A 25,903-nucleotide genomic window follows, 5' to 3' on the forward strand; every position below is an offset into this window, starting at 1 on the left:
TATTTCGTCACATTTTAAATTGCAAGGACTGCTTTTAGAAGAAAATTTCACGAGGAAACCAATGGAACCACTTTTAGAACCTCAAAATGTGCATAGACGGAGTTATAACGATGATGAAACTGCAGAAATGCGTATCTCGGTTTGCGACGTTGTGGACTTCCTGTCATATCTTATTTTCTACATGAAGGACTGCTGATCATCATCTCTTGAAAATTTCGGTGATTTTTCTTCTCTACGTGAAGAATATTCTGATGAAATTCTGAACCGAGCCGTTACTTTGGTGCCTTTTTAAAAAACAAAATAGTAGTGGAGATTTCCAAACGCCGCAACCAAGATATGCAATTTTGCAGTTTCACCGTCGATTAAAGCCTTTAAAGTCTCCAAAGAGGAGCGCGGAGGACAAGGTGCAAGGCACATAAGTGCAGTTCTTGATGATTTTGAAACAGTAATGATTTCAAGCAAAACTAGTCAGAATGCATATTCTGTAAAAAATGTGCTCATGCCGCAATCACACGCTGAATTTAGCAGCTGAATATGGAAGTCAACAGTCATCGCCCAACGGCTGAAAGAGCCTCCCAAAATTTGGCCCCTTTTTAGGTATTCGATTCGACCATCGGACCAAGGTTTAAATGGAAGCTTATAGTAACAGAAAACTCAGGAAAAAATTTCAAGATGAGTATAGGAACCGTTTTCGAGTTACGGGGGGGGGGGGGGGGGGGGGGGGCAAAGGAGTCGCAATCTGGCCTAATTTTTTGCTGTTTTCTTGTAGAATTGATGTATCGGCGGGGTTCTCATCGTTGTTTACGCATGTGTAGCACATGGATTCCTACGTGTTTTTACACGTAGAATCTATTTTTAACGTTGCCGAATCGATATATTGATCAGTTAAATCGATTTTGAACGATTTTTTAAGGAAAATCGATGCTATTTCAGGATCGAAATTGTTTATTTTCGATTCATGAATGAATAAATGCACCTGAAATGACTGAAGCACATGTAACCCTGTGTATTTTGACACGGAAAATTGATTTTTAACATTGATGAGTCGATTTATCTACAGTTTGTATCGAATTTTTGCGACTTTTTACGAAAAATCGATGACTTAGCGAAATTAAAATCGGGTTTGCTCCATCCGAGATCGGAGATATGTACCCAACATGATTGGAGCACATCGACTCTTACGAATTTTTATACGTGGAATCGATATATATCCTCGATAAGTCGATATATCGATCAATTGTATTGAATTGATGCGATTTTTTACGGATATTCGATGGTTCTTTTGGATTGGCATTGGAAAAATCTAACAGACATGACTGGAGCACATCGATTCGTTTGTGATTATTCTCGCAAAATCAATTTTTGAAGTCCACGAGTCGATTTATTGACTGGTCATATTGACTTCATGTGATTGGAACCAAATCCATTGACACCGGAGTGAATGAGTGAATGAATGACTTCACTTAAAATGATTTAAGGAGATACGTACACGCATCTACCTTTTTATGGAACAGTATGAGAATTCCGGATCAGCATATTTGAAGGAAGATAAACTGTCCCTCGAGTTGGCCGAGTATGACCGCAATCGATAAATCGACTCGTCAACCTTAAAAATGATTCTACGTGTAAAAGTACGTGGACATGGCGTGCTCCGACCATGTTAGGTGCATATCTCCACCCTCGGACTGTAATTAACCAATTAACCGAATTGATGCGATTTTTTGCGGAAAATCGATGGTTTATCGGGATTGAGATCGGTGTCTCTCCGTCCAAGATCGGAGAAATGTACCCTTCATGATTGGAGCACATAAATTCTTACGTAATTCTGCACGTAGAATCAATTTTAAACGTCGACGCGTCGATATATCGATCTGACATACACAACTCTTGCGATTTTTTACGGATATTCGATGGTTCTTTTGGATTGGCATTGGAAAAATCTAACAGACATGACTGGAGCACATCGATTTGTTTGTGATTATTCTCGCAAAATCAATTTTTGAAGTCCACGAGTCGATTTATTGACTGGACGTATTGACTGCTTCTTGTGATTTTTATGAAAAATCGATTTTTTGATCAGGAATGAAATTGGTTAATTACAGTCCGAGGGTGGAGATATGCACCTAACATGGTCGGAGCACGCCATGTCCACGTACTTTTACACGTAGAATCATTTTTAAGGTTGACGAGTCGATTTATCGATTGCGGTCATACTCGGCCAACTCGAGGGACAGTTTATCTTCCTTCAAATATGCTGATCCGGAATTCTCATACTGTTCCATAAAAAGGTAGATGCGTGTACGTATCTCCTTAAATCATTTTAAGTGAAGTCATTCATTCACTCATTCACTCCGGTGTCAATTGATTTGGTTCCAATCACATGAAGTCAATATGACCAGTCAATAAATCGACTCGTGGACTTCAAAAATTGATTTTGCGAGAATAATCACAAACGAATCGATGTGCTCCAGTCATGTCTGTTAGATTTTTCCAATGCCAATCCAAAAGAACCATCGAATATCCGTAAAAAATCGCATCAATTCAATACAATTGATCGATATATCGACTTATCGAGGATATATATCGATTCCACGTATAAAAATTCGTAAGAGTCGATGTGCTCCAATCATGTTGGGTACATATCTCCGATCTCGGATGGAGCAAACCCGATTTTAATTCCGCTAAGTCATCGATTTTTCGTAAAAAGTCGCAAAAATTCGATACAAACTGTAGATAAATCGACTCATCAATGTTAAAAATCAATTTTCCGTGTCAAAATACACAGGGTTACATGTGCTTCAGTCATTTCAGGTGCATTTATTCATTCATGAATCGAAAATAAACAATTTCGATCCTGAAATAGCATCGATTTTCCTTAAAAAATCGTTCAAAATCGATTTAACTGATCAATATATCGATTCGGCAACGTTAAAAATAGATTCTACGTGTAAAAACACGTAGGAATCCATGTGCTACACATGCGTAAACAACGATGAGAACCCCGCCGATACATCAATTCTACAAGAAAACATCAAAAAATTAGGCCAGATTGCGACTCCTTTGCCCCCCCCCCCCCCCCCCGTAACTCGAAAACGGTTCCTATACTCATCTTGAAATTTTTTCCTGAGTTTTCTGTTACTATAAGCTTCCATTTAAACCTTGGTCCGATGGTCGAATCGAATACCTAAAAAGGGGCCAAAATCAGCCTCTTTTTTGGGAGGCTCTTTAGCAAATTCGAGTCATTTTCATCCAGATGTGTATCAAATCTACTCGAATAGTTCAAACAAATTCAAAATTGGTCCGATGGTTGCTGAGAATTGTTGCGCAAAATTCAGGCATCGGGCCGATGACTTCCACATTCAAGCCATATTCAGCTCCCATATTCAGCGTGTGATTGCGGCATCACAAATTCCAGTTTTTAAGCATCCAAAAGTCAGTTTGAACTTTCTTTTCGCCAAAAGGATCCATGTTATTTTGAAACTTCAAACACGTTTTTCTCCAAAGAGCAAAAACTGCACTTATGCGATTTCTCCTCCAAGCCCTTCAAATTTTGTCCAACCTCTCCTATTGACCCGATCTAGAATCCTCTTATAGAGGGAGTTAAGACAACGCGTCTCATGGATGTCACAAACGGGAACAAAGATTACACAAATTGGACGTTTTTTGTAATCTTTGATCAACCCATTCCCGAATTCCTCTCCCCGTTCCCTCTCTCATTCCGTTTGTTCCTTGCCGTGCCCCCGATTCCCCGGTCCATTCCAGTTTATAATATTTGCAATTTGTGAAACTGTGATCTATATTCCCGTTTGTGACACGGTGAAGACCTAAAATACAGGAACCAATCAGAAATGGATTGGCATCGTCTTTACTCTCAGTATGAAGGGACTCTATCCCGATCCACTGTGCGTGGAGAGCATCATCCCATCGCCGCCGCGGATTAAACAGTGTTGTTGCCGTTTTGAAAGGGGCGAAATCAATCACTCAAGCGGCTGCGGTTCGACAGTCGATAAGCTCGGACCTCGGCTGCGGAGGCGGGTGAAAGATAGTCTAGGACCTGTAGCGAAGTTGCAGGCTGCAAGGCCGTGATTTCCTCGCCTCGGGAGCTTCGGAAAAATTATCGGAAGTCGAGGATTCCCCCGCGAATCGGCAGACGAGCCGAGCTTGAATCTGGGCTAATCGCTGGTCTAGCACTTGTCTCGCGCCACTGAGTCCGGAGTTGCCCGGAGTGAGTGATGATCGCCGAACGGGATTTGACCGGTGACGGAACTGCAGCGATGAGGATCCGCGGGAAGGTGCAGGGCCGGATTTAAAGTTAGGTTATATAGGCTATATCTATGACTGAAGTGCAAAACCACGCAAATCCATTCACTGAAAAAAAAATCTCGGTGTATTTACTAAGAAAAGGGTAAAATTACCAAGAATTCAGGGTTCTATTTGATCCCAGTTTTTTCTTGGTAAAATTACCATTTATGGAATTATTAATTTTACCGAGAAATCTCCGTAAAATTATTGAACTTTCTCGGTAATTTTACAGGACCTTGGTAAAAAGGTCAATATTTTTTATCGACTGTGGTAGAATTACCGGGATAAAATGGCAAAGTTACCGGGAATTGATTACCAATAAAAGTGGTATTCTTACCTGGAAAAAACAGTAAAAATACCGGTTTTTAGATAAGCTTACCGGTCTGTCTTGGTAAAATTACCAATAATCGGTAAAAAAGTGAGATGGTAAAGGTATCAACGGACCTTGGTAAAAACGTCGAGAATTTTTTTTCAGTGAAGTGCAAAACCACTTACATCCATTGGACCGAGTTCATCAGAAAGGAACCAAAAGAATAAGGGAGGATATTTGATGGTTCTAGTAGATAGAAACGTATCTCAATTACAAAGTTTAAAAATCTCGGGAAATGTTTTACTTTTGCAAAAGAAAAATAAAAATTCTTCCCCTTCCAATTTCGTGTGCTACTGTGCAACACCTCTGATGCGAAATAGTTCTTGAATCGCCGTGGCACGCCGCGCCGCGCCGGACGACCAGCGCTACGCGCGTAGTGGCGCCTGCAAACCTAACAGGGATACTTCACGCATTGCGCAATGCGTGAAGTATCCCTGTTAGGTTTGAAGGCACCAAGGCGCTTCTCGCTCGGCGCGGCGGCGCCTCAAGCAACTATTTCGCATCGGAGGTGTTGCACAGTATCACAATTTTTTTCCAACTCTTATTTTCGAATAAAAATTGAGTTAAGAAAGGTTTTGAGTTCCACTATCCGTATAATTTCTCCTGCCAAAAACTGAAAGTCGCAAAAAAGAAATTAGTTTTGTGAAGAAAGGGATCACAGTTTTTTTTTTCTACATTGAGCCTCATACAGGAGAACAACTTAACAAACTTCTTTTTCTCAGTTTCAACTTGATGTGGGTTGGTTCCTCTCTGATGGGCTTGGCCCCATTGTGGTGTTTCAAAATATCCGCTCCTAGTTTATTTTTTCGAAGAGAAATAAGTCAACTTTATAGCTTGAACTTTATACAGAATATTCTGCTAACAGAGAAGAAAAATCAGGGAACTTTCCAAGAAATTACCTTAACTACTTTTTTAGGAAAAAAATAAAGTACGACCGGAAGTCTGCGCAACGTCTCAAACGGAGATACGTGGTCTCGCTTTTTAGCCATCAATTGGACTGGATTTTGCAATTTGGACCTGTAAATTCCGGCCCGGTTTAAAAACAACGTATGCGCCAATAGTTTCCCTATGTACATAAGTGTTTTTTCAGATGAGCCAGAATTTATAGGTCCAAATTGCAAAATGCAGTCCAATTGTATAAAGCCTGAGGGCGCATCATTCTGAGGGACGCAAAGTTTTGTGTAAGTTGGCTATTTACCAATTGAAGGAGTTCATTTTCTTGACTCATTTTTCAATTAAATGAATTGAAAAAGATTCCCATAGTTTTTAACTCGAAAATCCAATATAACGAGATTTAAAATCATTCTAGATAGATTCAAAATTTGAGTTTAAGTTTAATCTCTTATTATACAGGTTAATGTTTTCAAGAATTAAACTCATCATTCTGAGAAGGCGTAATTTTATCTCCTGGCCAATAAGCGAGCAATTCTATTAAGAACACCTTTGGCTTGAAATCGAGATTAAATTCCCGAGTAGTAGACGATTCCACGTAAATTGCGAGCTTTTCAATGAAAATTGAAAAGCTCGAATCTCTTCCCGACTTTGACGACGACTCGAACGCTGCCGTGCTAAGGAAAAACGCCGTATGAACATCCGAGAGTTGCCAAATTTCCTCTCCTAAAATTTTCATTTTTGAGACGATTAATGAATATTTCTGCTTGAAATCTGTTCGTTTAGATTACATCACGAGGAAAATTGTCTGAAAAATTCGACGGAAAACTTTTTCAAGTTTTCCTGAAAATTCGTATTTTACCGAAATAAATTTGGCAACACAAGAAGGTTCATACGGCGTTTTTCCTTAGCATGGCAGAACGGGTTGCGAGAGGTTTCGGGTTGCACCCTTTCAGAAAGAAATGAAAGCAGACCTGAGCGAGTCGCGTCAGAAGGGGATGATGACTAGGGGGAGAGGGGGTTGGAGGGGGTGGAGGGGGGCACCACAATCAGCTAATCGGCTAAATCGGTTTAGGATGCCTCGGGCCGGAGCCCCCAATGACTCATTCCGTTAATCTCCCAACGTGAAGATTTAATTTTAATACGACGTTTGTGCGACGTGCCGCAGCCCCCGCCCCCCCACTCCCTACCTATGGAGATATTAAATTCGGATAGCCAGCGGCAGGTCGCACCGCGATGAAAAATAAAATTTTAAGCGCTGAAAAATGAACGAGGCGCCGATCTCGGCCGGGGATATAAAAGTGGAAATTAACATTTATTCCACGAAACGACCAAGGGCTTTTTTAGCGGGCGCTATAGTTAGCGAGATTCCAAAAATACCTACACAGGCCATTCTCGATGAGTGCGCAGTTGGAAATGCCTGGCCTCGAGGCAAAATCACGCTTATGCAATATGATGAATTAAATTCTTAAAAACGTAAAGATATACGAGAGAAACTTTAACTTAAATATGAAAGCTATTTACAGAGAGTTTGAATTTCGCTACATAAAAAATTGAAAAGTATGGAAGCTTATTTCAATATTTTGTACTGGTAAGAGCCCTTTGAGTCAGTAATTTTTATTTTATTTATTTTTTTTTTATTTTATTGTCACTCTTTAATACATAAAATTTTAACAAATCAATCCAAAATTAGAGAAAAACAGGCCGTAAATAAATCTGTGAAAACGAACCGGAACTTCTTTGGGCAAATCTTCTAAACACATGCCCAGGGTTACTTCGATACAACTATTCGTGATCCGATGATGGGCTTTTTGCATAATTGGATAAATACAGGAGTTTTCGTTTTCCACAGTATTTCAAGTGATCGGATATTATTTTGGCAAGACCAATTTTTCCCAATTCGAGATATTCGAATGAAAATATAATATGTACATTCTAGTTTTAACCCTGTGAACCTTAGGTCATTTTCGGACTCACAATCAGCGCGGAAAATTGTACATTAGTGCGATAGTGCCAAACGTTGTATTCCCATCGATTTTCAAAGGAATTTGTTTTGCAGACCTGTGATATGATGCAATATCCCTATCAATATTGTTAGGGCTTTGGGATATTGAGTTTATGCTAAGAGGAACTATGTGCGACTGAATAAATTCAGAGAGAACTATGCGCTTCGGCTTCGAATTTTGTATAAATGCAATTATTTTAATTTACTTCATTTCCACATTGTTCCTTTTAGCATGAAAACGTTAAATTTAAATCTTGAAATGGTAACCTGCTTATCGATCGAGAACAGCTGTTTCGATGTGGATAAAGGGTAGAGACTTGGGATGAGGGGACGCGGAACAAGGAAGTGGTCTCGCGAAGCACAACGCACGGCACCACCCGTTGCCACGGTGACCAACCAAACTTTCACGTAAATAAAGCGGCCTTTACTTCGTGACATGTGCTCAAACACTCTGTTCGGACAAATCAGAAGTTTTGTGCGTGATTTTTTCCACTTTTTCAACTAAATCGTGTTTTTAATTTTATTCTGATTGGAGACTAACTTTTGAATCGTTCGGTATCGCGAGTGGTGGTCAGTGTTGACGTTTTTAAACAGGCACTTGTGAGTGATAATGGCCGTCGCTCAGGAAAAACCTCTGATCTTCAATCATAATCGCAGTTCATAACTCGATCATCGTTCGCAATAGTTCTTCAAATAGTTGTGTCGATGTATCCGCATTAACGAATAGGTTTTTACAAACTTGTTAAAGTGTTTGGTGCAAAAACAACTCCAGCTCTCTACACGTTACCCGAGTCGTTTTACCATGAAAATCACTTACATTCAATCACGATTGTAGTTCATCGTGGATTTTGGTTTTTGAAATAGTACTATATCCGGGATCTTCGTGCTGAAAAGCGGGTTTTTTACATAATTGTCACAAACTGTAGTTCGAAAACAGTCGCAGCCCTCTCAATGTGATATTTTCATCAAATTAGAGGCTTCTTGTGATTTTGTTTTACTTTATTTATTTATTTGTTTATTTTTTTTAAAAAAAAAAAACAATTTTTTTCCTTTAAAATATCTCCGGAACTGAATTATTTCCTGCAAATGTATGAGTGAAATTAACTAAACGGCCAAAAGGCATATCGCATTGGATTTCCTGTGTCTACATATGGTAAAGGCAGGATGCCCTCCTGAAACTTTAACCCCGAGTTGAAATCTTTTTTTTTTTATCGACGTATAATGTACTGGTCTCGAAGTGAAGTGCATGAGCTAACGATGGGATGAATTCGCGTTTGATAAGAAGAGAAAAAAACCCATCCTCCAAGCTTCAAGAGAAGCAACCTCAAAGATCGAACTTTTTAAAAGACCCATCCCTATAATCAGACTCGCTAACTCGTCGCAGTGGTGCCACCAATCGACCAAGCGAAAAACTCCGTCGTCACTCACCGAGCTCCCCGCGGAATTGTAATCAAGTTACGGGTCGGCTAACCGGAGAAAACCCGTCCACCGAGAACGGACGACAAAAGCTCAAAGAGACCGGGCCTGATCACGTTATACAATTAAAGGCCGTCACAATTTGCATCCCAAGAACTCGGAAGCGTTTTAAAACAAAGGCACGTAATTTGAGCGACCCGATTATCCCGCGGCGGAGCGCCCGATCGCCTCCGCGTAGGCAACTTCAAAGCAGGAGCGCCGGCCGTGTAGGCAACCGGCGAGGCTCCGCGTCTTTAAAAAGCGGGGCGTGCGTTTGAATTCGCCGGCGATCCGATCCGGGCTGCTATTTTAATTCGTTTTGTAATAATTTTATTCCGGCGGCGCGCCTCCATGCCGGCGCCTCTCTCGAGAGATGAAGTAATTTATTTTTGAAATTAAATCATAGTTCGATCGAATCTTCGCGCTTTGACTGATTTCGCCGCGCCGGCGTTCGCGCCGCAGCTCCCGCTTCCTTCCGACGGCGAGGCGAACTAACTGAGTCTCTTCCAGAAACATGGTCAAGTATATTTTTTTTATGAAGTCTCGATAGACGATCGAACTCCGAACCACTTATCCAACCAAAGTAGACCATTTTCATGACTGTTGGTCACCATGTGACAGCCTTCTTTGATCAAAATTGAGTGCTTCCATTCAACATTTTCTTGCCGCACAAAGCATTCATGTCATGTTTTCTTTTGAAAATAAAGCAAATTATCGATTTTAGGACTGATGACTCCTGTCTTTGGATGGTAATTGGTTCGAGAATTTGATCGTGTATCGAGACCTATGTATTTATTTACACAGTGGTCTCGATTAGCCAAGTAGTAAAATTTTTAGAATAAAGAGGCCTTCATAAACCTCTGTCCTCCAAAATAAGCGGCAAAGAAACCGGGTATTTCTGATAGTCTTTTAAATAGGTCTGCTCGTCAAACATGGTCAAGTCTATTTTTTTAAAAAGAATACACCATAAAAATATTTACTACAATGTTTTTTTTAGAAATACATACATATCAAGCCGCTACCTCAGCGCACTAGAGCGCTCTGCGACTCCAAATCGCCATCGGAATCGATCCTCCCACAAATCATAGGGCAGATTACACCGTCTGATCTCCCCCTCCACTCCCTCTCGCCAACCTTTTACTGGACGTCCACGCCGCCTTCTTCCGGGAGGAACCCAATCAAATACCTTTCTGGGCAACCTACTATCTGCCATTCTCCGCACATGTCCATACCAAACCAGCTGCTTGGTTTTGATATCGTGCACAATATCTTCCTCAACTCCCATTATTTCACGCACTCGTTCATTACGAACGCGCTCTCTCCGCGAGATCCCTGCAGACCTTCGCCAAAAGTCCATTTCGGTTGCCCGTAAGATATCCTCGGATCTTTTCTTTAATTGCCAAACCTCACTCCCGTACGTAACTATGCTCTTCACGATGGCGCTGTAAATTCTCCGTTTATTTTCCTTCGAGATTCTCTGATCCCAGAGAACCTCGTTTAACATCGCGATGGCTTTTCTGGCTTTCTTTGCACATTACGTTCTCTGATGGCCCGATCAAATCAATGGATTTTTTTAGAAATGCCTGTTTTAAATCAAATACTTTTAGCCATACAGCTTAGAAATCAGTCCCCTTCGGTCAATCGTGAATATCCAAATCGTGGATGATCGAGACCACCGTAATTTCAACTCTATGTTTACCAGTATGTATATTCAGAATAATTTTTGTTCCTTTGATAAAAAAAAAAAAAAAAAAAAAAAAAAAAAAAAAAAAAAAAAACTGCCTTTTTTGCAGTCTAGACGTTGCAAAAGAAAACTTATTGTTCATTCTCGTAAACTTAAATTCTTCGTTAAATTATAAAGACACATTGAAAATTCCAAAGTCTAACTGAGCTGAAACTAAAGCACATTGCATCTTTTCATTTCTGATAAACTACTTAGGAAATGTTGGAATAGTTGTCTAACTGTTCATTCGTTCAAAATTAAAGCAAATCACAGTTCATAACCCAATTCAAACTAAGTTTTGCGGCGTGGAGCATCACTCGCCTTCGTTTTGATCGGTAAGGCAAGAACAGCTCTCACGCGTCAAAATAGTTGCCTAACTGTTCAAAGTGAAGGCGAATCACACTCTGTTATCCTTTTAAGCCACGTTCCACACAGTGGATTATGTTTTTATCTCCATCCCGTTTGTAACCCTGTCGCGCTAAAGAAAAACGTTCTATGAGCGCTTGAACGTTGCCAAATATCTTCTGAAGAGATATGAATTTTCTGGAAAATTTGTGGACATTTTTCTCTGAAATTTTCAAAGATTATATCTATTTGCGAGTGAAATGAAAACTGCAGGAGGAATATTCATTACTTTTCGCAAAATGAGCGTTTTATCCGGAAAAATTTGGCAAATTTAAAGTACTCATCTGGCGTTCATCTTTAGCATGGCAAGTTAAAATATTAATTGAATTCCTTAGAGAATGCTTTGTGTGCAGCACGTTTTATATAGGCTCTTTACCTCAGTTAGCTATGGCGGGCTAAAAGCTATCGCAATGTACCTTATAGGTTTCGTAATAAATTACGAGCTCACATAAGTGATTAATAAAATAAAACATTGAAAAAAAATCAAACTTTTAACTTACCAGCTGATGGGAGAAATGTTCAATCTAGATGCACATTGGAATTCAATTCTGAAGATATTTTTTTCTAAAATCCTCAGGGTCTACTTTCCATCCTCCGAAAATTGAAATCCCAGCCAGAAAAAGAGATACGAATCTTACTCTTGGGACTGGACAATGCCGGCAAGACAACGATATTAAAGAAATTGGCAGCAGAGGACGTGGCACACATCACACCGACTCAAGGTTTCAACATAAAATCCGTTCAGTCCGAAGGGTTCAAGTTGAATGTCTGGGACATCGGTGGTCAGCGGAAAATCAGGCCCTACTGGAGGAATTACTTCGATCATACCGATGTGCTGGTAAATTTTCATTTCATTTTCGTATTATGTTCTGCTAGTGCTCTTTATTGATGTCTGACAGACTCGGTTCATAGTACTCTTCATATATGGAGTATATTTCGTGATTAGAAACTTCCATTTCTGGCTCATTTTAGAAAAAACGTATGTGTGATTAGTTTCCCTATGCATATAAGTACTTTTTATAGATATGTTAGAAATAGTATAATTCTTTATTGCAAAATAAAGTCCGTACATCACATGAGAAAAAGTATAAAGGTATAATGCACGTAAATTATTGAGATACGTGTTCCATGAATTTTGACATCGTCTTGCTGTTAACTACCTTGCTACGCAAAAATGATCGAGAAAATTCGAACGTTAAACGTAAATAAGAAAGACACTATCTAATAACATAGTTCTCTTTCAGGATAAAGCAAATCAAAGAACAGGACACCATACTTCTGAGATTGAAAGAAAAGCCAGAGGAGACGGCCTTCTTACCACCCCTTTTACATACCGTTCCATTCCTTCTTACTCCATGTATTTTTGGTAACTTGAAATGGTGTGTGAGGCGCGTTATATCGCTGAAAGCGGAAGCAAAACTGAAACGCCTTCAAGATTTTGTGTATGCAACCCAGGCGTCCATAAACCACGATTAGTTGCATCCAGGCGCCATAAGAGACTTTACAACGCGTTCAGTAATTGAAACGCAAGGTTGTTGAACCACGAAAAAACGCCGTATGAACATTCGAATGTTGCCAAATTTCCTTCAATAAAAAATGTATTTTCAGAAAAAGTTATGAATATTTTTTTTAGATCTTTGAATACTCCGGATCGAATTACAAAAACAAACAAAAAATCTCTAAAAACGTAGAGGAAATTTTTCTCTAAAGTCTCTAAAAAAACTTGTGTTTTCCAAAGGAAATTTGACAACGTGCAAAGACTCACATGGCGCTTTTTCTCAGAAAGGCAGCAAAGGATGCATCATTCGAAGATATTGAAGGAAATGAGGCATGGCCAGTGATTTTCTCACAAATCAATCTTGCAACGCAGTCTGCGAGGACTTTAATCTTTTTTCCGCCCTAAATGTGAAACTTGAGATGATATTCTGTGATGTAGAATGAAGGCCTAAATTCGGGCATTGAGGCGCTTTCAAAACGCTCCCAAGCTCAGCGAAGCGTTCTGGAAATACTTAGCAAACATAGAAAGCCAATAAATAACAACCTGGTCTTAAATTTAACCCATGTCCTCCCTGAGCCGATTCCGTCCACGGTTCGCGGAACTTTACTTTCATAAGTTTTTGTGTTAAATTTCACTGAGCTTTGGGTTTCTCCGAATCGTGGGATCTTCCACATGACGCACAGGTTCACCTCGTTGAGTAACTTTCTTAGTAAGTCGTTGGTTCAGTTTCCTGTTCCCTCGTCGGAAATTCAGGGCGAAGAATTATTTACACGATGACTCTGTAATACGGAACACATCTTCGGGAAAGCGTCGCCCCTCCTTAACCGCCTGACGAAATTACGAGCCCCTCTCCCCTTCACCGCACTGTCCTTGAAATGTAAACCCATTAAGAGTGGAGGATTACCTAGTGTTGAGAATCCGGCTCAGTGGTTTGCGAAGAGAGTTTGTCAAACCGAGTCTCATTTCCTACACACTAGCCACGAATCTGCACCGTTGAAAATATCGGTCATCTGATGGATGGATTTTGTGAGTTGGAATTTTTTAGCCAACGTGCGTTAAAAATCAGTATAAAGCTGAAAATCGCAAAAAATCATATGAGCACAATTTTCCCTTACAGAGATACGCTGTTTGATACAGCTTTATGCTAATTTTTACCGCACGTTGGCTAAAAAATTACAACTTACTGTCTTATGACCCGTGCGTCTACCGCAATCAGTTTATGGATGTTGTATGAATTTTGCATACTACATCCACAAATGACCTCCGTTTTTTTCTGGACCCAACAATTTTTTGAAAAATCGAGCTTTATTTCATTACTTACTAAGGAAAGGAGCTGCGTAAGAAACAACTATGAATACGGTTTTAACTGATGTGTGACTGAACGAACCGTTTGAGTTTTAGTGCGTGAACGGTCTTCATGTTATAAGCGGTTCCATGGACGTAGGATGGTGGCAGAAGGGCCAATTGGACCGCGTTTAGCAGAAAAGAACAAGTCATATCAGTTATTGCCAAATTTATCGAGGCAACTTAATTTAAGGAACATAAGGAACATAAGGAACATAAGGAACATAAGGAACCTTAAACATAAGGAAAAATATTAAAGATGAGCCCCGAAGCCACAATGCCCTGGTCAGACATTATCTAATTGAGCAATGTCCCTATTCAATCAACGAATTTATAAATGGGACAGGTTGATATCATTGTTGTTGTTGTTGTTTTTTTTTTTTTTATTTTTTTATTTTTATATATATATATATATACATATGTTTATTCTTGTTTCTTGTTTAGAAAAATTCGACGCATTTGTAGAAGCCATGTGCAAGCCAAAAAAAACAAATAAAGATATTATTATTATTATTATTTTTTATGAGAGAACGTTTGTGCGGACTCCTTCGGAAATTTTAAGGAATTTGCTTTGTATTATGCAGAAAATTCATGGAAATTGTCACAAAAATCCGCGCAGCCGTTCTTCTGTAAAACATTATATTGCCTCGTTAAATTTGGCAATGGCTCATGTGGCTTAGTTCCTTTCTGCTTAACGAGGCCCAATTCAGACATAGGTCTGGAGCGCTGGCGAGCCATGAATAATCGATTATCGATATTTCCCATTTGAAGCTATGGTAAAGAATAGATTATTAAGGTGTTCGTTACATACGCCCTTTTTATCGATAATTTTCCATAGGTTTAAATGACAGATCAATCGATGTATCGCAAAGCTCACCACGTCACTGCATAGGTGGATCGTGCGCTTCCATGAATGAACCAGGAGCGCAGCAGGAGTAATTTATCCGAGTGTCTAAACTGCCCCCCCCCCCCTCAGGAGGGGGTGTCCGCCCCCCTTGCGAAACCGGCGGAATGAACGCAGGGCGAGCCCGCAAAAGTGGCGATTTCAGGGGTCGTCTGTCAACCACGACGTCACGTCCCTAATTCCTGCATCGTTTGTTTTTAATGAAGCGCCGCTCCCATTTGCAGGGACGAGCGCACCCATTTGTGTCCCTAATGCCTCACTAATGCCCCCGCTCAAAGGAAAAACGTCGTATGAACATTCGAATGTTGCTGAATCGTTCCCGCTGAAATATGTATTGGCAATTAATGTTTTTATGTGTTCCTCTAACATTTTCTGGTAACCTGCAGCCTAATTGTTGAAAATGTCAGCACGACAAAAATCAAAAATCGATATATTATACACGGCGCAGATATGGTTATTTCTTGTCTAATCTTGCCGACATAGCCAGTTCAGGTCTCGACAATCAGGCTACTGGATTAGATAAAATTTTCTGAAAAACTCACGGATGTTAATTACACATTTTCCAGTAAAATCGTATTTCTTCAGAACAGACTTTGAGACATTCGAATACTCAAAAGACATTTTTTCTTAGCACGCAAGAAAAGGGAACACGTGGTTTTAGCAGAATCTACAGGTATGGTGCCATCCTAGGGAAAGACACCGTATATGCACATTCGAGTGTCACCAAATTTCTTTCAATGAGGAAAGCATTTCTGAGAGAAGAGTTGAAAATTCTTCTATGGACTTAAGTAAGGAACATATATAAGATCAGAAATATGATTCCTGGAAAATGTTAAAAAAGATATACAAGACTTTCAGGAAATATCTGTTCAAACTGCAAAAAAACTACTAACCTAGCCGCATAGCCTCTAATGTCATGTAATTTTACCAAAATTGATTAGAATTGCTATAGGGAATTTGTCTTTCTAAATTTTCTGGCAACCCTGATTAATGTAGACCCAGCGTTGGCGAATCCAGCTTGGCAACACTGCCTTTTCTCCATTTAAACCTATGAAAATGTATCGATTATTGGAGGGGCCAGGTGTTCTGACAAGAATCGATTATTTAGCATGGTTTTAAATGGAGAAAATCCGGTGTTGTCGAATTGCTGGATCCGCCTCTGAGACCCAGCCTTATACCACCATCCTGTTACTTACAATATTCTGATCGTAATGTAGTAATTCTTTCCCACTTTTATCGATAGATATACGTGATAGACAGCGCCGATCAAAAACGCCTGGAAGAGACTGGATACGAGCTGGCGGAACTACTGGCTGACGAGAAACTGGCAGAAGTTCCACTGTTGATCTTCGCTAATAAACAGGACTTGCTCCACGCAAGTTCGGCGGCAGAGATCGCCCAAGGACTCAGCTTACACATGATCAGGGACAGACCCTGGCAAATTCAGGCGTGCTCGGCCATCGTTGGCGAAGGGATCAAAGATGGAATCGAGTGGGTCAGCGCTAACGTCAAAAAGAAATAGCCGCCAAAGTACTGGAACCGATTAAATCGACTGCATTTTGCGAAAAGTGAAGTAACAGTATTGCAATGTTGCCAAGATCGTGCAACTTTCATGTTTACAATCGGACAGATTTGATTAGAATCCATCCAAATAGGTTGAAATTAATTGCTTTCAAAAAAGTAATTCTCACTACTGCATTGAGGTAACATATGTTGCCTATCGTCAAATTGAAGGAGTTCATCTTATTGAAGCTCATTGCAGTATGATTGAATCAGTTGTTTTGAAATGGGATAGAGTCCATTTTTGCATGGCTTGCATAAAAAGATAATATAGAACTAAGACTCATCGAGGAATAGACTTGTTCCCTTTTGAAAACAAATGATTCAATTGAAAAGATGTGCACTTTTTTATTCTCGCGTTACAAAGTGCCTGTTTTCGAGAAGAGAAAATAATTTTAGTAACCATTTCAAATTGGCATTTATTCACCAAACTCTATGAAAATAATTTAATGGTAAAACAATTTGAAATTGTTCATTGAATGTCAAATATATCTCAATATGTTCGTTGTATTGTGCTACTTAGGTAACTGAGTTTGTATTATTGACTGATTTTCTCCCATGTTTTCAGTGGCGTGGCGTACTTTGCGAACTATCGATAGATCTGCCATTCAAACCTATGGAAAAGGATTGATAAACACGGTGTTCGCAGCGAACACCTTAATAATCGATTCTTTACCATGGCTTCAAATGGAGACATATCGATAATCGATCATTCACGCCACGCCACTGCATGTTTTACTTTCCTGTTGGAGAACTAAATAAAGAACATAACGCCTTCAATCTGTTCTTGAATTTTTCGTAGAGTTAAATCTTAAAATCACAAAATTCCAAGGAACAATCGATCGTTTCGCACAGAAAAAATGTAAAAAAGAAGGAACGAACACGTTGGACGGGGAGTTAGGCAACATCTAATTAACTTGATTCTGGATAATGCAGTTTATTTAATTAACTGAAGGCCAATGAATTATCAGCCAAGACAGTAATTTTCTCTTTCAGTTGCAATATATTTAGTGTACAACTAGAGACTGTTAATTTTCTAGTTTCTTCTGCAAGATAATAGAGACCTCCAGCAAGCAAGACTAGTCACAGAATACGTGGGACTCACGAAAAGAAAAAATAGTCGTTCTTTTTTGCAAAATGCAGTCTGAATAACAATGCAAAAGTTGATCAATTAAACTTTTTTAAGACATGGAATCCATTTTAATTAGATTTTAAGAAAAAAAGCGTGTAAGTATTCTAGATTTTTGGATATTTGTTTTTCAGGCCTGTATAAATATAGATTATTTCGTTTGATTAGAAACGTCCAACTATCTATCGTAGTTCATAAACTAGGCCTATATTGAGGCAGTCGCAGGTGAAACCATGCATTCCATCAAATTTTTACGCAATCTCATTTTGTGGATAGACAACATACACTTTGAAAATTAACATTTCAGCAAGGATAAATGTTTCTTACTTTAAATTCCGAAATAGGAAAAAAAACTATAGAACCAGAAGTTTTATAGTAACTGTACAACATTTTTTGAACATTGATAATTTCCCATTGAACAACGGATTTCCTGATAAACAACGCGGGGTTGGATTTGTTCATTGTTTGCAGAATAAAAAACTTTTTGAAAACTTTTTTCAATTATTTTTTCAATACATCATTTTATTTCAGTGTGAAAAACCGATCCAATGAAATAGATAGATAGGAGGATACGATTAAATGTATGCTGGTAGCATTAGCTAATCGCTTCGGATCGCTGCACAGTGGATCGAGTCAATCGCGGAGGTCGGACATAGAATTTTTGACTAAAACTGCAATTTTGATGTTTATTCTGTCACTTTTGAAATTGTAAGGCGAGCCCCTTGAGGAAAATTTCACAAGGAAACCAATGGAACCACTTTTAAAACCTCAAAATTTTGTATAAATGGAGTTATAAGCATTCAAAGTTTCCAAATTTTGTCCGACCTTTCCCATTGATTCGATCCACCGTGCGCCGCGCCGGATTCGCGAGGAAGTTTTGACCGGCGTGACGTCTCCAACTTAAACTTTGCAGCGTGGCGATCAATTTGAATAATTAACCTTTTTATTATTCCAAACTTGATTGAAACTGTGTAATCATTTGCGTCTGACCTGTTCGAGTTCCGTAATTGGCCTACTGAGGCTCCTAAGGTCTTGTCCCTTCTTCGGAGGCGGCTAGAGTCATATGGATCAGGTTTATGAGAAAGCGAGGGTTTTCTTCATAGGCGGATCCAGCAATTTGGCAACACCGGATTTCCTCCATTTAAACCTATGCTAAATAATCGATTCTTGTCGCAGCACCTGGCCCCTTCGGGTATCGATATATTTCCTTAGGTTTAAACGGAGAAAAAACAATGTTGCCAATTTGCTGGATCCGCCAATGGTTTTCTTTCAAACAAGAAGAGCGCTCGTTACACCGAAAAAGTCAAGCGTAGTAGTTAGTTACACCAAAAAATGCACCACGTTAGGCAAAAAGGAACCAAGCAACATCAGCTATTGCCAAATTTAATCGGGTAAATTTCATTTTTTACATGGGAACGGTTGTACGGATTTTTGTGCAAATTTCAGTGAATTTTCAGCACCGTAGGAAGCAAATTCCTTAAGAATTTCAAAGGAATCCGCATAAACGTTCTTTTGTAAAAAATTAAATTGCCCAGTTAAATATGGCAGTGGCTGATGTGGCTTGGATCTTTTCTGCTAAACGCGGTACACTCATTGTACAATGTAAATTTCTTGAATTCACCAAAGAAAGTGAGGTTTTTGGCCCGCCTTGTGTCGGTAGCTTATCTGCTAGTTTCCCAATTTGCCTACTTGAATCAGTTATCACACAACCGTTAGTCGTTAAAGGGACTCTACATGAAAATATTTGAGACAAGATATGGTGGAAAAACGTGGACAATAGAAGATGGTGCCACCGTGGATGTATATGCCTACCTGCTGGCCTGTGCTGTCTCACTGTATTATACACTGTCTCTGTCCAATTGGAACGCCGTTCAATGTAAACAGAGCACTTTTTTTCTCGATGAGCAAAAATACATAAATTACGAAATACATGAAAATGATTTCAACATTCATGACTTTTACAAAGTTTTATTGTAAACAATCTACAATAGCATTTAATAATCTACTAATAATTCCATAAAATATACAATTGATCAACATCTAAGAATCGATAGAGTAACAAAATCTCAAGCATTAAAAACATTATTTACAACAAGGATAAAAAATTTATTTTGCCTAGTCAACGTAAAAAAAATGTTCCATTAATTCTTATAACTTGTAGTTTGAAACTATTCATGGGCATTCTTGTATTCTTGCTCTGGGGAATAAATAAAGCATGACAGCTGAGTCGATACCTTGCAGATTCAATGTTTCTTTTCAAAAGAAAATGTTATAAATTTCATCGTTCCAGAATCAAATTCATTAGAAAAATACAGACTTCACCAAAAATAGTGAAAACTACGTAAGCTTAGTGCTTCTCCGAAGAAAATTCAGAAAGTGAGCAATAGTCAAACAATTTGTTTTCTCTGCCTTTTCGTGTACTCCTACTCTGGTAACGACATGCCAGCTAACATTTTTGTTCACTGTACATGGACTTCAGTTGTCTCTTCATTGGTTAGGACTGATTATCCTAATGATCTTACTGCATGTGAACATCCGATAATCAGATACATTTTATCGTTCAAGACTACTAAGTTTTATGGCATATTTGAAAACTTCACAATCGTTGATCGCGGAATTGATCATTTCTGACTTAATTTTTCCAAACAATTTTTAAAATCACATCACTTTGTAAAGATTTTTAGGCGCAGATGTAAAGCTTTTTTCATGCCAGATAATGACACTTAGGAAATTTATCTCAAAATTAGCTGAGGAAAAAGAATGATAAATCTTGCTGCCATAGCTGAGCTAGTGTAATGAGATCAAATACTTTGTAAGCCAACATTCAACCATCAAACATATATTTTCAACTTTTTCATTACAATACTGAAACTGGAGGTGGCTAAAAATGGAGAAGTGAGATTTTATGTTTTGAGCCTCAGAATAATTAACAATTATCATAGAGAAAAGTACAAAAGATGAAAGATACGGGGAAATTTTGTAAGTTAACATCAATACCGTGCCTGACTGCATCTGTACAAAACAAATATTTTAAAAAAAGAAAGATTTTTTATTTTTATTTTTCAAAAATACCTCACTTAAAAATATCTTTCCTTTCGTTAAAGGCTGCGCAATTTTTCCACGCCCAGGTTTCCAAATATTTTGAAAAGCCTCTCGTTCCAAATCTGCATTCTCATCACAGAAGTGAGGATGATCTCACCATTTGGGGATTTGAGTCCTCCTGAAATTAAACAAGAAAACAAGAATAAATGACATGTAAAACGTAAATGCCCTGGTATGAATGACACATTGAATTGAACGTCAAAACATGGCGAAAAGCTTGATTCAAGATCGAAGAGAGAAAAATGTACGAATATCGAAAGGAAATTGGATGCAATTGTTACAATACAACATTGAGTACATTTTTTAGAAATAGGAAGCACGGTGATCAGGTTTTTGTAATCGGGCATTGTGAGTTTTGGAAAAATGCGAACTCGGCAATTGGTTGCGCGTACACCACGCTGCAGCACAGTAAAAGCACAAAATGTTCAAGAAAAAATTGAAGTGCTTTGGAAATCGTTAAATTTGACACGGAACTACCTTAATATTTACAAAACACACATTATTTTTTCCTTTGATACATATTTTTTTATTTCATAAATTTAAATGATAATAATCAATGCATAGTGTGCGAACACTTCAAAACCATGAGTTGAAAAACGCTGATTTCGCGAGTTTAAATATTAGAGCCTAACTCAGAGCGGAGCGGTGAGCTGCCAGCACGAAACGCGCACTGGCGCCTACAAACCTTACAGGGATACTTCACGCGTTACGCAATGCTTGAAGTATCCTGTTAGGTTTGTAGGCGCTAATGCGCGTTTTGCGCCCGCCGCGCCACAGTATGCCGCAGCACCTTAAGCGACTATTTCACAACAGAGGTGTTGCACAGTATCATACGAAGTTGAAGGCGCTCTAACATATTAAGCATGAAAGGCATTCTTTAGGAGTACGGAGCTTTCCTCGCAAAATAAATCAAGATAGTAAAGAGAGCGGTACCGCAAAAACTCACTAAGTCCTAGCATCCATATTCAATAACGTTTAGCATTATTTTTGAGTCTCATTAGAGAAAAAAGTGACTCGATCTAAGCAGATACATTCTAGAGTATGCCGTCAAGAGGATTTCATTTGGAATTAACAATAAAATAACTGAATGAAAGTGGATTTCTGTTTGACGTAAGTGATTTTTCTTTTTAGATAAGCGTATTTTCTTCTTTAAACAAGCATTATCTTCTTTATTGATTCTTATGGAAATCTTCTTTGCGGCAAATTTGAGCATATTCCTGCTTCAATCAAGTCACTTTCACTCTAATGAAATTAAAAAATCATGCTGAACGTTACTGAATACAGATACTAGGACTTAGTAAGTTTTTCGACTACCGCCCTCTTTTTGTCGTCGTCACTCGATTTAATTTGCGAGGGGACTTCGTGCTTTTGAAAGATGCCATCGATCATGATACGTCGGGGTGCCTTCAATCTCGTATGATACTGAGCAACATCTCCGTGGCGAAATAGTAGCTCGAAGCACCGCGGCACGCCGCACAGTGGATCGAGTCAATTAGAGAGGTCGAACATAAAATATTTGACAACATTGCGAATTTTGATGTTTATTTCGTCACATTTCAAAGTTAAAGGGGTGCCGCTTGAAGAAAATTGCACAAGAAAACCAATGGAACCACTATTATAACCTCAAAGTGTTGTATAAACGGAGTTATAAGCGTTTAAAATTTCCGAATTTTGTCCGACCTCTCCTATTGACTCGATCCACTGTGCGCCGGCGCCATCGCGAACTTATCGTACACAGGAAAAATCTGAGAGTCTTTAGCTACGGCAAATCAAAAGATTCATCCGGTTCAGGTATAAAAAGATGGGATTTTCTTGATGGATGATTGAGACCTGTTGCAATAAGAGGCGTAGAAACTTTTACTGAATTTTCCCTCATGGAATTGACGCTCCCCCATTTTTACCAAAAATCTCAATTATGTATTTTTCTCAGTTGAACCGAATAGACAAAAAAACCAAGCAAACCTTAATTCTACCAAGGCATTATCCATTTTCACACAAAAACAAAGTGAGCGATAAATTGTCATTTGTATGTGGACCAATTGGACTGCATTTTGCAATTTGGAACTATGAATTCTGGCTCATCTGGAAAAACACGTGTGTGCATAGGGAAACTAATGGCACATACGTTGTTTTTAAACCGGGCCAGAATGTATAGTTCCAAATTGCAAAATGCAGTCCAATTATAACTTTGGGTCTCAATAATTGGTCAGAGGACCAAAACTCCCCTGCCAAAAAACAAGTGCCCAGACAAAAAAATCGTTGACGAAATGTCCTAACCCACATTTTGTAATATTACGTCTTTTTACGTTTACTCATACGACTTTTTTCCTCGGCGTGGCATAGCGTTTTTAAGAAGGTCCGCCGGAAAATTCCGAAAGCTGTAATTCCGCACTGACATGCAAGCGCATCCCGAGAACATTTCTCAAATAAGTGCACTGGTGACTGACTCCCATATTGCGCGCTGGAGTCGTAAAGCAGTTCTATTTTTCACAAGTAATTTGCGCGCCCTCGTAAAAGCAGAGGACGATATTCGCATCCGTCGCGGGATCACGGATCTGATGAATTTGAATACGAATACGCTCCAGCTCAGTCGTGATAACGTATGCAGCATCGCAGTTTGTCATCGCGGTCAAGTTCATGTAATCTTCGCCCTTTCAAACGAATTATGCCAGACAGTGCTGAAAAATCGTCATTTTTTCCATTCATACCTACACTGGAAAAAACTAGAGTACCTATATTAAGAGAGTATGGCCACTGGGTCCCATGGAGAGGCTTAGGACCCAAAAATGGCGGTGCTTTGTTTTGGTTTTTGAGGATGGGAGGGGGGGTCGTTGCCAACTTTTGACGGTTATCACCAACCGCACTTGCTGCCAACCTTACTACATCTAAGATCATTTTTCTCAAAAATTGCACACGATTAGCCTTAAAAATATGTAAAAAAGTCGCAATAGTGCATTTGGGTAAAGTTCTCGTTACGATAAGCAAAGACAACTACATTTTGAATCATTTTGCATTACATTAACTTTATGGCGTCCGCCATTTTTGGGTCCTAAGGGCTCCATTCAGCCTAAGATGGCTGAGCCAATCAGAGGTGGTAATTCCAGTGGCCATACTCTCTCAATATAGGTACTCTAGAAAGAACCTTCTTTTCCTTTCTTTTTCCGTTTTTCGACGTTAATTTATTGAGGATATTTTATCCTTTGAAGAATTACGATTATACCCCTTTAGAAACTGGAAAGATGAGTCAGTAGCATTGGTCCTCATGAAATATTTAGGAAAACTTGAAAAAAGCCGATAATTTTATAGAGCTGATAAGTGTATGATTGGTGAAAAAAATTTTTAAAACACATTAGATCTTGAGTCCAGACTCTTAAAAACATCGAAAAGAAAGAAAACTGTTGATTCAATCGGATTTTTGCTTAAATCAAGAACCAAGCCTCTTTTTAGCGGATTTCCTTTTGATTTAAGCAAAAATCTGGTTGAATCAAGAGTATTTTTTCTTGTCAATGTTTTCAAAAGTCTGGACTCTAGATCCAATGTTTTTTTTTTTTCCAGTGTACGTAAAATATCCGCATTTTATCGCCCGACCTGACAACCTTGCTTTCTGCCCTCCGAGGCTCCCCGCGCTTTCTTCGTAAGATCGTCCGATTTCACGTCCGTGGACTCCTACGATTGTCCGACGCCACATGACGAATGAGTCTTAGAATTCTATAGCCAAAAATTGTAGTTCCTAATTGCAAGATGTTGTCCGTATGTGAAACAAGGCTCACGTGAATATTGAGATACGCCCTAACGTCAAAAGGGCGATGATAGGGGGTCTTCGCAGCGGCAAGAAATCGTCATCTTCCGGCCGAAGTGTCACAAACGCCACGCGACGTTTCAAAATTGGCATACATTTTGAAATTTTATTTTTTTACAGAGAAATTTTTCGACGAAGCTGTCGATTTTGGGGGGTGTCAAATTTCCTGCCGATTCAGTGAAATTTTCAAACAGTTTCAACCAACGATCTCTCCGTCAAAGAATAAAATGGCGGCGGAAATTTTGAAACGTCGCATGGCACTTGTAATACTTTGGCCGGAAGGTGACGAATTGTCGTCAATTTTACGAGGAATGGGATTTTCCGTTCAGACCTTCGTTGGTCCATTTTCTAGAACATTTTTGCACACATTGTTCGCTTCGGTAACACGCGGTGGCGATTCCAGCAAGTTGGCTACATCGTTGACACACCATTTAAATCCATTGAATGTATCGATCCTAGACGAGACCTCACTTGGATTCGATTGTTAAACATACATTTAAATGGAGGAAAATAGTGTTGCCAACGTGCAAGAATCACCACTGACACGGTGGAATAAACAGGTTTAAAATCATTCCACCCAGTCGCAAGGCAAACTTTGTGTCACGCGCTTTCTATGGTACCATACCACAATGAAACTCAATCCTCGAAATTCATCCTAGTATACTCAGACGTATTTCTGCCAAACGGGACTGTACGCATAACGACATGAACCCTGAAACCCATAAGAATATATGCAAAGCAGGGCTCACGTCATAATGCACGTTCCGTTTGGCAGAAATACGTCTATTTGGTCGCGCTTCCGAGTCTGATTCGAGATCTTTTGGAGTTTGACTTCCGGACAAAGGATTAAGTTATCTCTCGTTTATCGCAGTCCGAAGTTTCGCGATTACAGCTTCCATTCCGCGTTAGTGTTAAAAGTTTTCGAAAATATGCGAGTACAGTGTTACCAAGTTTCAAAGGGCAATGCAGGTACTATGCACTAGTTTTCCGAAAATATAAAGTCAACTGGGAACACTGTAGAAAACTGAGGAATGCTCATTCACTTGGTGTTGCGTGAATCGTCCACGATACAAACGGCGGGTGTTGACTGTCATATATTGTCAGATTTCCTCCACTAGGTATATGTACTAAATTTTCATCGAGCACATAAAGTATCTATTCAACCCGTTTTCATTGTGTTAAAAAAATTAGCCGAGAATAAGAATGGAACATCTTGGCAAAAATAAACTCTCCAAAGTTCGGATGAAGTGATTAACTTTTTAAGAAATGATGAGATTTTTTTATGAGGCTGCATTAACAATTCTGCCCTGCTGAGAGACATCGTGTAATCATTCGAATATTGCCAAATTCCTTCTTTAATATTGCTAATTTTTTGAGCGGGTTATGCACCCACGGTATTTTACATGACATTTTGAT

General features: G+C 39.1%; 2 protein-coding genes across 9 annotated transcripts in view; one reads left to right on the plus strand and one right to left on the minus strand.

Annotated features, from left to right (window-relative positions):
* The first annotated feature begins 7,659 nt into the window (after positions 1 to 7,659).
* LOC109030201 (ADP-ribosylation factor-like protein 3) lies at positions 7,660 to 19,788 on the plus strand. Of its 2 annotated transcripts, XM_072303437.1 has the most exons (4): positions 7,660 to 8,295; positions 8,433 to 9,540; positions 11,729 to 11,989; positions 16,141 to 19,788. In XM_072303437.1, exons 2-4 carry the CDS (start codon positions 9,538 to 9,540, stop codon positions 16,417 to 16,419), a joined length of 543 nt encoding a protein of 180 aa, XP_072159538.1. In that variant the 5' UTR covers positions 7,660 to 8,295; positions 8,433 to 9,537; the 3' UTR covers positions 16,420 to 19,788. The 2 variants fall into 2 exon arrangements, with proteins under 2 accessions (XP_072159538.1, XP_018896582.1); XM_019041037.2 differs by having other exon boundaries at positions 7,660 to 9,540.
* The window catches only part of LOC109030233 (prolactin-releasing peptide receptor), a 384,812-nt gene continuing 378,447 nt past the window's right edge, over positions 19,539 to 25,903 (minus strand). For all 7 annotated transcript variants that reach the window (XM_019041087.2, XM_019041086.2, XM_072303433.1 and 4 more), the window contains one exon: positions 19,539 to 20,806. Coding sequence is in view for 1 of the 7 variants with exons in the window: in XM_019041089.2 (XP_018896634.1) it covers positions 20,762 to 20,806 (45 nt within the window). In the remaining 6 variants the exon portion in view is untranslated. The remainder of the gene's footprint in view (positions 20,807 to 25,903) is intronic.

This window comes from Bemisia tabaci, chromosome 8 (assembly GCF_918797505.1).
Source record: "Bemisia tabaci chromosome 8, PGI_BMITA_v3".
NCBI classification, from domain to species: Eukaryota; Metazoa; Arthropoda; class Insecta; order Hemiptera; family Aleyrodidae; genus Bemisia; species Bemisia tabaci.

Bases quoted from the DNA above. Each gene is read 5' to 3' on its own strand.
- LOC109030201 (XM_019041037.2), top strand. The intron at 11,990-16,140 runs GTAAATTTTCAT...TTTTATCGATAG, and splicing joins TCGATCATACCGATGTGCTG to ATATACGTGATAGACAGCGC.